This window comes from Narcine bancroftii, chromosome 8 (genome assembly GCF_036971445.1).
Source record: "Narcine bancroftii isolate sNarBan1 chromosome 8, sNarBan1.hap1, whole genome shotgun sequence".
Lineage (NCBI taxonomy): Eukaryota > Metazoa > Chordata > Chondrichthyes > Torpediniformes > Narcinidae > Narcine > Narcine bancroftii.
In genome coordinates, this window is record NC_091476.1 from 139,764,323 (window position 1) to 139,776,615 (window position 12,293).

General features: G+C 39.5%; 1 protein-coding gene across 8 annotated transcripts in view; it reads left to right on the forward strand.

Annotated features, from left to right (window-relative positions):
• Window positions 1-12,293, forward strand: part of tmem39b (transmembrane protein 39B) — a 49,008-nt gene that overhangs the window by 28,251 nt on the left and 8,464 nt on the right. For all 8 annotated transcript variants that reach the window (XM_069895031.1, XM_069895039.1, XM_069895030.1 and 5 more), the window contains exons 5-7: window positions 382-536; window positions 2,919-3,249; window positions 5,842-6,029. In XM_069895031.1, the coding sequence (XP_069751132.1) occupies window positions 382-536; window positions 2,919-3,249; window positions 5,842-6,029 (674 nt within the window). The remainder of the gene's footprint in view (window positions 1-381; window positions 537-2,918; window positions 3,250-5,841; window positions 6,030-12,293) is intronic.

The following is a 12,293-nucleotide window of genomic DNA, read 5'->3' on the forward strand; positions in this document are numbered from 1 at the left end:
GTTTTTGCTCCAAATTCCAGCATCTACAGTCTCTTTTGTGGCCTAACTAATGTATTGTGCAGCTACATCATGATGCTCCAATGCTTATGCTCTATACCCTTGCCAATGAAGGCAAGCAAGCAAAAACCCTTCACTGTGCTATCCATAAGTGCCGCAGTTTTCTGGAAGCTATAGTTCAATAGATAAAATTCCAAGTAAATAATAAACTGATAAAACTTCACGAGCTGCTGAGAAGGTGAAATGTGTATATTCCAAAAATTGTTCAGGTTATGATTTGGTAACATTTTAACCGAATGAAGAAGAACAATAAATGTCAATTTTATAGTGAACCATTTTTCAATGTATTGCCTCAGACCATCTTGTGTTGGTTTTATTTTACAGGCTTCTCATGGAGGTAAAATCTCAGTACCCCAGACAGTCATTTTTGTGACCACTCGATTCGCAGTTTTGACTGGAACAGGATGGAGCCTGTGCCGATCGCTCATTTATCTTTTTCGAACATATTCTTTTTTGAATTTATTGTTCTTGTGTTATCCGTAAGTTATTAACTTCCATAATTTTTTTTGTGATTAGTGACGATTGGTGTAATCAAACCTCTAAATTCTAATTCCTATAGCATTTCTGTGGGGTTATCTCTCGAGCTCTTGGTTTTCAAGGAATAAAATGCTATCCTAGCCAACTCAAGCCCTGGTAACATGCTTGTGAATCATTTGTGCATACTTTCTAGTTTAATGACACCCTTCCTCTGGCAAGGTTGTCAGAAATGTGCACAGCATTCCAAATGTGGCCTTACCAATGTCTTGTGCTGAGACTCCAGAGTTTGTATGTTCCTGTCAGGATTAAAGGCAAGCTTAGCAGGCATAGGGAACCTTGGTTTTCGAGGGATATTGGGGATCTGGTTCAGAAGAAGAGAGAGTTGTACAACATATAGGCAACATGGAAGAAATTAGATATTTGAGTTTTTTTTTTTAAAATGTAAGACAAACCTCAAGAAAGAAAGGCTAAAAGAAGACATGAGGTTGTTTTGACAGACAATGTGAAGGAAAGTCCTAAGGGTTTCTACAATTATATTAAGAACAAAAGGATAGCAATGCCCATAATTGGTCCCCTTGAAGATCAGAGTGGTCAGCTTTGTATGGAGCTGAAAGAAGTAGGAGAGATCTTGAATGCTTTTTTTAAAAGAAAAATCAGTATTTATTCAGGAAATGGACACGGTTGTGGGAAGTAAGGAAAACAAGCAGTGAGGTCATAGAGCCTATACGGATTAAAGAGGAGGAAGTGTTTTCTGTCTTAAAGCAATAAGGATGGCTAAATCCCAAGGACTTGACAAGATATACCCTCGGGCCTTAAGGGAGCCTAGTATAGAAATTGCAGGGGTGCTGGCAGAAATATTTAAAATGTCTTTAGCCATGGGTGTGGTGCTAGAGGATGGAGGGTAGCTCGCGTTGTTCCGTTGTTTAAAAAAGGCTCTAAAGTAACCCTTGAAATTATAGGCTGATATCAGTAGAGGGTAAATTATTAGAAGGTGTTCTAAGAGATCAGATACACAATTATTTGGATAGCCAGAAACTTATGAGCTTTGTGCATGGCAGGTTGTGTTTAACCAATCTTAGAGATATTTTTGAGGAGGTTACCAGGAAAGTTGATAAACCCTCCATACCTCATAAGCTTCTATTTTTCTTCCATCCATGTGCCTGTCTAAGAGTCTCTTAAACACCCCTTATGTTTCAGCCTCCACCACTACCCCTGGCAAGGCATTCCAGGCATCCACAACTCTGTTTTTTTTTTAAAAAGTTTAAAAAACGTACCCCTGACATCTCCCCTAAATGTCCCTCCCTTCACTTTGTACACGTCCTCTGGTATTTGCTGATCCTGCCCTGGGAAAAACCAGCCTGTTTATGCCTCTCAGAATCTTGTCGACCTCAAAGTCTCATCTCATTCTTCTTTGTTCTAAAGAGAAAAGTTCCAGACAACCTTGCACTCACCGAGGGCTCAGTAGTTAAAAGGGTCAAGAACTTCAAATTTCTGGGTGTCAACATCTCTGAGGATCTGTCCTGGAGCCTCCACATTGATGCAATCACAAAGAAGGCTAGCCAGTGGCTATACTTTGAGGTGTCTAAGGCAGTTCGGCATGTTGCTGAAGACTCTCGTAAACTTCTACAGGTATACCATGAAGAGCATTCTGACTGGTTGCATCACTGCCTGGTAAGGAGGTGCCAACTCTCAAACTCTAGAAGGTTGCGACATCTCAGACACCAGACTTCACTCCATCGAGGACATCTACATGAGGCAATATCTTAAAAAAGCAGTCTCTATCCTCAAAGACCCCACTACCCACGCCATGCCCTCTTCTCTCTGCTAACATCAGGAAAAAGGTATAGGAGCTCAAAGACGAGCACTCAGTGGCACAAGGACAGCTTCTTCCCCACTGCCATCAGATCCTGAATAATCAATGAACCAAAGACACTGCCTTACTTTTCATGCACTATTATTATTATTTTATTTTATTTTTATAGTAATGTCGTAAGATGGTTATAATAAGTGTGTTTGCCCTCTGATGCTGCCACGAAACACCAAATTTCAAGGCAATAAATCCTGATTCTGAATTGGGCGGCACGGGCTCATGGGCCGAAAGGGCCTATATCAAGCTATCTCAGATATCAAGATCTCAGCCAGAGTTGCAGCAATCTCTTCCTTTTCTTTCTGTAGTAACCTGGGGTAAATGGCCCTGGGAATTTATTCACCTTTCAGCTGCTGAATTATCAAGTACTTCCTCTTTATTTACAGGTACTTGCCATAATTTCACCTTTCTCTTAGCTGAGTTTCCCCAACTATAAATACTCATCAAATTTTTTGCATATTTGCTTGTCAGAAATAAGCAAGGAATTATTTGCTTTTTGTATTTACTGTTTTTGCAGGTTTGGAATGTACATCCCTTTCTTTCGGTTGAAATATTTAAAAAGGTCCAATATCTCATCTGTGGCTAACATAGGCCCCAATGAAACAATAACAACAGTTGAAAGAAGTAAAGACTATTTAACAGTTTTAAAAGAGACCTTGAAAAGTCATACGAACCAGATGCACAGCTTGAACACCATGCCAACACATGCATGCTGCTTATCTCCAGACTTGATAAGAAACGAAGTGGAACACCTAAAAGTGGATTTCAACTGGCGCATGAAGGAAGTTTTGGTTAATGCAATGCTGAGTGCCTATTACATAGCCTTTGTGCCTGTTTGGTTCATAAAAGTAAGTCACTGTTGCATTTTGGGATAACTAATATGGGGAGGACCAACACACTGGAGAAGAAGGCAATTGACCTATTTTCCTTAATTTGCCAGGGCAAATATTTTAAGACTTCATGATACAAATTTCACCCAAGACCAATATGTGTGCTCCAGTCAATATTCAGCAAGTTAAAGTCTCTCAGTAATATTCTTACTGCAGTTTCCTTGCACATCTACATTTCCAATTCCTGTTGATGATTTGGAGGCCTTCACAGCCCCATCAAAGTGATCATTGCCTTCTTGTTTCTACCAATGTAGGTTCAATGGACTATCTAACTCCCAAGAATATACTATTTCAATCTCTTAGTTGTTCATACATATCATTGAACTTTGAGGGTTTTTCAACCAATGAATAATGTGCATAGATTTGTAAAGGAAAGCTTGTAAGTAGGGATAGAACTTGGGAAAACAGAAATATAAAGTCTGCAGATGGAGGAATCTTGAGCAAATGAAGAATTACTGGAGAAACAAGTCAGACAGCATCCATGGGTGGAAATAGTCAGTTAACATTTCAGGTCTGGACCTTTCATTGATTTTTGAGTTCCAAGTAGTTCACTAAGTGTACAGTAGACATCTCTGATTTCCTCTTTCCAATGTTTTTATTGAGTATGTATGTGTGTTTATATATACATACCACACACACACACCCAACAAAGTAAACAGTTTAACAAAAAGAACTAAACAACCTATGAAAGAGACAAAAAAAACCATGTACATAAAACAAAAACTATTCTAATAATCTAACCCTTCTCTTGTGAAGTTATGATTAAACATGTATGTTCCACTAATTCATGAAAGCGAGGACTCATTATTATCAACTATAAAATGTGATACAATCATTTTACAGATTCTGGACTCATTTTTTGTGCTGTTTATCACATCAGATAACCATTGAATATATGTAGGAGGGACAGCATCCTTCCATCTCATAAGTTTAGCTCTTCTGGCAATAAAAAGAGCAAAGGCAACTGCACAGGACTGTAGCCCAAACAAATTTAAGTCAGCTAATAGGGCAAGAAAAAGATTAGCAGTCAAATTAATATTAAGAACTAAAGACATGGTGCAGGAGATACTTTCCCAATAACTGGAAAGCAGGGAATGTGATCAAAACATATGAAATACCTTCTTCAGTCTTAAATCTATCACATTTTGACGAGAAAAATTGAGCAAATTGAACTTTGGAATAGTAAACTCTATGTACTATAAGTTTGTAATAATGAATGAATAGAGAAGATGAATTTACCAATTTCAAGATAGAATCCTATGTAGCATCAGAAAATTCTTGTTGAAAATCTTGCTCCCATCGTTTCTTAGTCTTGTCCAGGAAATTAACACTAGACATCAATAATAACTCCGAGAGAACTGATAACAACTTTTTAGTATTTGGTTTAAGATTATAAATCTTCTCTATTATCTTTAATTCTAAATCTTGAGGGAGTTTTAATACCAAGGAATTTAAAAGGCTCCTCATCATCTGCAAAAATGTTTTTTTTTAAAGTTTAGTTATTTTACATTTGGAAGATTATTGTTAAAAATAGGCCAAATTTTGGTCAGTAAAGAGATCTTGGATTCCAATCTCTGACTATTGACAAAAAACAAAATCTTGTACCAAAAGTTTAATAAAAAGGAATTAGCTAAAAGAGGACTGATTTAATAAAAATCTATGGCATCCAAAATGTTTTCTAAATTGAAACCAAATCCTCAACATTTGATTAACAAAAAAATTATCAGTTAATTTAGAAGCAGAAAAGGGTAATAGAGCTCCAACTATTGAAATGAGGGAATACTTCTTGGTAGAATCAATTTCCAAATTAATCCAGTTAGTAGCGTCCTGTCTGTCTTTATGATGAAAATTCAAAAATTAATATATCTCTAATATGAGCTGCCCAATCCCCCTTTTTAGGATTTTGTAGGAAAGTTATAAGACTTGGGCATTTATTTCTCCAAAGGAAGAGATCATAGAATGGAGTGAATCAAGAAAGTTTTGGGAACAAAGATACAGCTTGAAAAATATATAGTAACTTCGGCAGGATATTCATCTTAATAACATTAATATGTCCAATTAGGGACATTGAAAGAGGAGATCACTGAACTAAGGATTTCTTAACATGGTTCATTAAAGTAAGAAAGTTCTCCAAAACAAATTGTTGAAATTCCTGATAATAGTAACACCTAAATAATTAAATTGATGATTAACAATTTTAAAAGGAATGACAAAATCTAGTGAGCTAGAGGAGTTTAAGACAAAAAATTCACTTTTATGGAGATTTAATCTATATCCAGAAAATTGACCAAATTAATGGACTAATAAAATAGTTGGAATCAAACAATCAGAGTCCGATTATATACAATAAAAGGTCATCCGCATAAAGCAAGACCTAATGAACTCCTTGTAATACCAGAAATGTCATCAGATTACCGAAAGACCACTGTTAATGGTTCTAATGCCAAATTAAGCAATAATGGGACATCTCTGATTTCCTAATAATTTTCTGCTGAATTTATTAAGTGAAGTATGACATAATTAATATGTTCATTTATTTGTTTTTAACAGAGTACACAATATTACGACAAAAGGTGGTCATGTGAGCTTTTTATCTTGGTTTCGGTCAGCACTTGTGTAATACTAACAAGGCACCTCTTGCCACCACGGTATTGTGACCTATTACACAAGGCAGCAGCACATCTGGGTTGTTGGCAGAAGGTAGATCCTACATTGTGTTCCAATGTGCTTCAGCATCCGTAAGTAACTAGTTAATATTTGCAGCTCTGCATTTCTTGCATTTATTACATTTCTTTTTGGACAAATATTAGAGTCATAGAGTTAAACAGCAGAGAAATGAGTCCTTAGGTTAAACTTGTTCATGCCTAAGTTTCTTCTCTGAGTTTGTTCTATTCTTCTGCATTTGGCCCATTTTCCTCTTAAGTTATTCTCATCCATGTACCTGCTCAAATGCCTTTTGAATATTAAAATTGTCTCCACCTCTGGCAGCTCATTCAATATATTCACCATCCTCTGTGTGGAAAAAGTTGCCATTCCATTCCAATTGAAGGGTACTGACCCGAAACTTCACTGTCCATTGTCTTCCACCCATAATGCTTGAAGCACTGAGTCCCTCCAGCAGATTCATTTTGTTCCATATTTAAGTCTCTTGTGTTTCCCCTTATATCTTGCCCCCATTCACCTTAAATCCATGTCTACGAGTTTTACACCATCTTAAAATAGGGAAAAAGGTGATGTCTTATCTATGGCGATCATGATTTTGTATACCTCTAAGATTGCCCCTCAACTGCATATGGCTCAGGGAAGAAGTGTCCTTACCTGTTCTATCTTTCCTTGTAACTCAAGCCAACTGGTTTAGTAGCATCCTTGTAATAGTTTTCTAAACTCTTTCCAGCTTAATGAAAGTGTTAAACAAGAAAGTCTGCAGTCGACCACTCAGGTTAATGATATCCTTTTACAGCAAGGTAACCAGGAATGTATGCAGTACTGGAAGTGTGGTCCCACCACCAAAGTGTACAATTACATTTTTAAAGTTAAACACAGAGCATGGTAACAGGCCTATTGGGCCCACAGACATCTGCCAACCACTTACACCCAATTGACCTACAACTTTCCCCGGTACGTTTTGAAGGGTGGGATGAAACCGGCACCCCTGGGGAAAACCCACACAGACCAGGAGAGAACATATAAACTTCTTACAGACAGTGTGGGATTTGAACCCCGGTCTCAATCACTGGCACTGTAACAGCATTGCACTAACTGCTATGCTAACTGTGGTACCTCAACTGCTGTATCAATATCCCACCCAGTGAAGGCAAGCTTGCCAAAACACCACCTTCACCACCACCCTGAATCATTGCTTTCAGAAAATGGTTTTGTACCCTGACATCTCACTTTTCCACAACACTTTCCAGAGCCCTGACATTTACTTACCAAAATGAATCACTTACCTCCATTCCATAGCCTGGTTTCCCAGATGTAGACCCTTTTGTAATCTTAGATCATCTTCATCACAATCCATTATGCCACCAATTTTGTTGTTGTCTATAATCTAACAGTGGACACTTCTACACAGCTGCTTCGTTCTGGGATATTTGTGGATTTTTTTATGCTACACCTTGCTGTCTGAAAAGCACAGATATGGAATGGTGGGATCATTCCAATTCCGGCTTTTTACCAGCAGCAGGTACAGAGTCAGCCCCAGAATGCCGGCTTTGTAAAAGGCAATCTGGCACTCCAGGACCAGATCAGGTAAGGAATATGACATTGTGATGACGTGTGATGCGTGCGTTGTATCAGCGCAAAATTTGAAAATTTTAAGGCAACAGTCAGGATTCAGCATGTAACGGTCATGATGTCTGCAAATTGTGGGGGAATAAAGAGATCCATGAGCTCTTTAGCCTCCATGCTGAAGAAGGAATTAAGTGCCACATTACAGGAACGGTAAAGGATGGCCCATTATTGGAGAGGCTTACTCAAAAGCTAAGAGACACAGCTTTGCCAGGGACAAGCCACAGGTTATAAGCAAGCTGAAAAGCCTGCGTAACAAATACCACCAGGTAAATGACCACAACCGCAGGAGTGGTAGAGGGTATTTGGACTGGCCACATTTTCCATCTGCGGCACAAGTCACTCTGCAAATCTGGTTGCTCTTCTCTTCTAAGCAACATGGAGGATCTATCTTCCCTTGAGACCATTCCAACTGCGTCTCCCTCCTCCAGCAGTAGTCCTGATGCCGGAGACCCTTGTGGAATGGATACAGAGACCAGCAATAAAGAATCCGTGCCTCATGATGGGACCAGGTAAAAACTTAATTCTCTTCAAGATTAACATTTTTTTGTCATGTGTTTTTGAAAGTGTGTTTTGCTTATAATGCTTGTGTTCTATTGTTCTCTAGGATGCCAGCCACAGCAGAAAAAGGAAAACCTAGGTTGTGATCAAGGAGATGAAGGAGATGTTACTGGCTATGGACCATGAGGACGTGGACGTGCAGAGGACCCATGAGGAGCAGCTGAGAAGACAGATACAGGAGGTGGAGCTGACAGCGCAGGAGTCTGAGAGATGTGAGCGAGCGGGCTGAGGAAATTAATGGATTCAGCAACCTGTTCAAAGATTTCCAGTGTGAGCTGCAGAACCAGGCATCACTTCTACGGGGAATGATTGGATGCATGTCATCTTCTGCACTGTACTACAACATGACTGCACCGCGCTTCTGCACCCCATAGCCAGTACTTTTCTCTGGCACAACTGCAGAATGACAGCATGCAACACACAGTCAAGGCATACGAATCATTTCAATTACCTTCTTCCTTTTCCTACCTCCAGCTACTGGAGTGATGTGATAGTTGCTACTTTAGCACATGGTTATTGATGTTTTGTATATTTGGACAGTTGTAAATGTGGTACGCAGTTGATTTAAACCTTTTTATTGTTGATTTACATGTTTCCTGTTTACTACAATTATTTGACATATGCAATATACATTTACTAAAAGTTGTTATGTGCTTGCTAAAATTGTTTACAGAAGGGACATAAATGCCTCATGGATAGCCTGGTGACTGTGTACTTGCACACCCTGATAAGCAACTCGCTCAGGCTCCTATGGGAAATTGGGCAGCTCACTGATCCACTCTGGCAAGAAGTATTCCTTGTTGATTTCACATATATTGTGTAGAACACAACAGGCAACAACAATGTCTGATACAAATAGTCAGGCACCTCCAGCGACCTTTGAGAAATTCAAAAGTATTTTCTACCACCATCCTTACTGAGCTCAAATGGTAGTTAATGCTTTGCTGACGTTAATTGAGTCATGATGGTTAGTGAACTTCATCACCCATTTCCTGAGGGGGTAAGCTGAGTCTCCAATTAGATAATTGTAACTCAACTTATTGTTGGTTATGGTCCACAACAGCTTGAAGAACAATGGAGTGCCACCTTTTCTGATTGAAGTTGGCTAATGTGTCCTCAGTGGGGGGTAGTCTGATGGGGAAATGTGTGCCATCAATGGCACCAGGACACAATGGATACCCCCATTATGTAAATCCATCCATTGTCTCCTGAAGATGTGCACAACTCAGCAGGTCAACAAAACATTTAAATGGGAACTTCTTCAATGCTCCAGTAACTTGCTGTACCCACCCATCCACATACCCACCCACACACACACCCCGACACCAAAAAATACGACTTATGGATCATATTCACATGGGGTAGCACACAGCCACGGCGAGTCTAAGCTGAAGTTTCTAAGGCTGTTGCCAGTTTGTTGTCTTGTGCCTCAGTTGTGGCTCAACAAGTTCCAATACAAAGTTAAAAGTGTTCCAAGCCTTATGAAAATGACTCCGCCACTCATCTTCATCAAAATTGTTGCGGAGATTAGACCAGAACCTGGGCCCATGTGGTCCCTCTCTCTCCTCCACATATTTCTATCCAAGACCAGCGCAAATTGACTACAAGAACTAAACATTTGTCTATGGCATCTGAGGTCCAAGTGCTTTTCTGCCTCAAACATCTCTCTGCTTCTCTTCAATTTTTCCTTCAATTAATTTCTGATTGCATGAACACATTGCTCACACGAATTCTGCGTCGATCTGCGCATCACAAAGTCATGTATCGTGCACAGGAAATGTGCTTGTGTTCGAAGAGTGCTATATGTATTTACAGCTGGAAGTATAAGCACATCAAGATATACCACCATTTCTGTGTAGAAAGATGTCTGACGCATATGTTGTACATCACACTAGACACTGATGCTGTTGAGTTGCATGTTCTGTCCCTTTTGCTCCTGGAATGCTGGCTTGCTTTGTAAAATGACACACTGACCCGGCATTATGCCAGCTTTGTTCGGTTCTGTGTAAACAACCAAAGTCGGCTTTATTCCAGGTCTCCCTTACTGCAATATCACAGGATTTCTGTTTTTTTTTAAATCTCTCATGTTAACTACATTTCCATTCAATTGGTAATATAAATCGAACAGTGAACTTGTACTGAATCTACTGGTCACAGACCTCCAATCTGAAAAGCAGCCTTCCACTACCATCTTCTTACTCCTACAACCAAGCCAATTTTGTCTTTATCTCATTTGGTCACCTTGGGTCCCATGTGAATTGACATGAGTGCCAGCCTTCAAGATAGAGGAATGGGAAATTTTTAAAAACTTAGAGAAGGCAACTAAGAAAGTGATTAGGAAGGAAAAGAGAAATTATGAAAGGTTATCAAATAATATCAGAGGATTCTAAAAGCTTTTTTAAGTATAAAAAGAGTAAGAGAGACAAGAGTAGACATAGGACCATTAGAATATGAGGCTGCTTAACAAGATGAGAGCTCATAGAATTACAGGAAGGATACTAGCATGGGTAGAGCATTGGTTAATAGGCAGTGGAGTGGGAATAAGGGTATCTTATTTGGGTTGTTTGCCTGTTGCTTGTGGTATTCCACTGGGGTCAGTGTTGGGACCACTTCTTTTTACCTTGTAAATAAATAATTTGGATAATAGAATAGATAGCTTTTGGCTAAATTTGCAGATGACACCAAAATAGGTGGTAGGGTGGGTGGTGCTGAGGACATGGAAAGGCTGCAGAGAGAAATGGATAGATTAGGAGAATGGACAAAGAGATGGCAGATGAATACATTGTTGGGAAGTGTAGTCATATGCTTTGGAACAAGAAATAGACAGGCAGAATATTATTTAGATGGGGAGAAAATTCAAAATTTGGAGGTGCAAAGGGACTTAGGAGTCCTCATGCAGGATAGCCTAAAGGTTAACCTCCAAGTTGAATCAGCAGTGAAGAAGGCAAATCCAATGTTAGCATTCAAATAGAGGAATAGAGCAGGGATATAATGTTGAGACCCTATAGGGCGCTGGTGAGACCTCAATTGGAGTACTATGTCCAGTTCTGAGTGTCTTATTTGAGAAAGGATGTGCTAGCATTGGAGAGGGTTCAGAGAAGATTTACTAGAATGATACCAGGAATGAAAAGGCTAGCATATGAGGACTGTACTCTTGGAGAACAGAAGGATGGCGGGGGACCTCATAGAAACATTTCGAATGTTGAAAGGTCTGGTCAGAGCAGATGTGACAAAGTTGTTTACCATGGTAGGGGAGTCTAGGGCAAGAGGCCACAATTTCAGGAAAAAAGGGCATCAATTTAAAGCAGAAACTTCTTTAGCCAGTAGGTCAGGAGTGTGTGGCACTTGTTGCCAAAGGCAGAACTGGAAGTGAGGTCGTTGGGTGTATTTAAGACTGAAATTGACAGGTATTTGATTAGTCAGGGCATCAAAGGTTACTGGGGAGTGATAAGGATCAGCTCATGATTAAATGGCAGAGAAGTCCTGATGGGCCAGTTGGCCTACTTCTGCTCTTGTATCTTATGACCTGGCTTGTCCTTGCAGAACTACTTAAATTCAGGGTCAATATTAGCTATTCTCCAGTCTTTCAGCACCAAACCTGTGGCTGATGTTGATTGAAATGTCTCTGCTTGAGCTCCAGCTGTTTCTTCCCCAACTTCCCACAATTGTTGTGAATGTGAATTGTTGGTTATGTGAATTTATCCACCTTTGTGTTCTTCAAGACCACCAATGCTTTTGTGAAGTTGTGTGTTTTAAGACTCCACTGTTCTCTAGCTTCCATGAGAAGTATTCATTTAAGACCTTGCCCATCTTCCATGGCTCCTCCTATAGACACCCACTCTGATCCTTGAACAGATCTTCCTAGTTATTCTTTTGTTCTTCACAGAGAATCTTTTTGGTTTCTGTATCATTTTGTTGCACCACGTGTTTTTCTCCCCTTTTTATCCTCCTAACTTCCTCCCACATGCCCTTTGTAGTCTTGAAGGGATTTGTTGATCCCAGATGCTTAAGCGTGACATATGTCTCCCTCTTTCATGACCAGAGCCTCAATATCCCTCTTCAAACAAGGTTCTGTAACCCTGCTGATCCTTGCCCTTCATGCTATTGAGAAAATTGCTGGCCCTGAACTCTCCCTATCTCATTTTTATAAA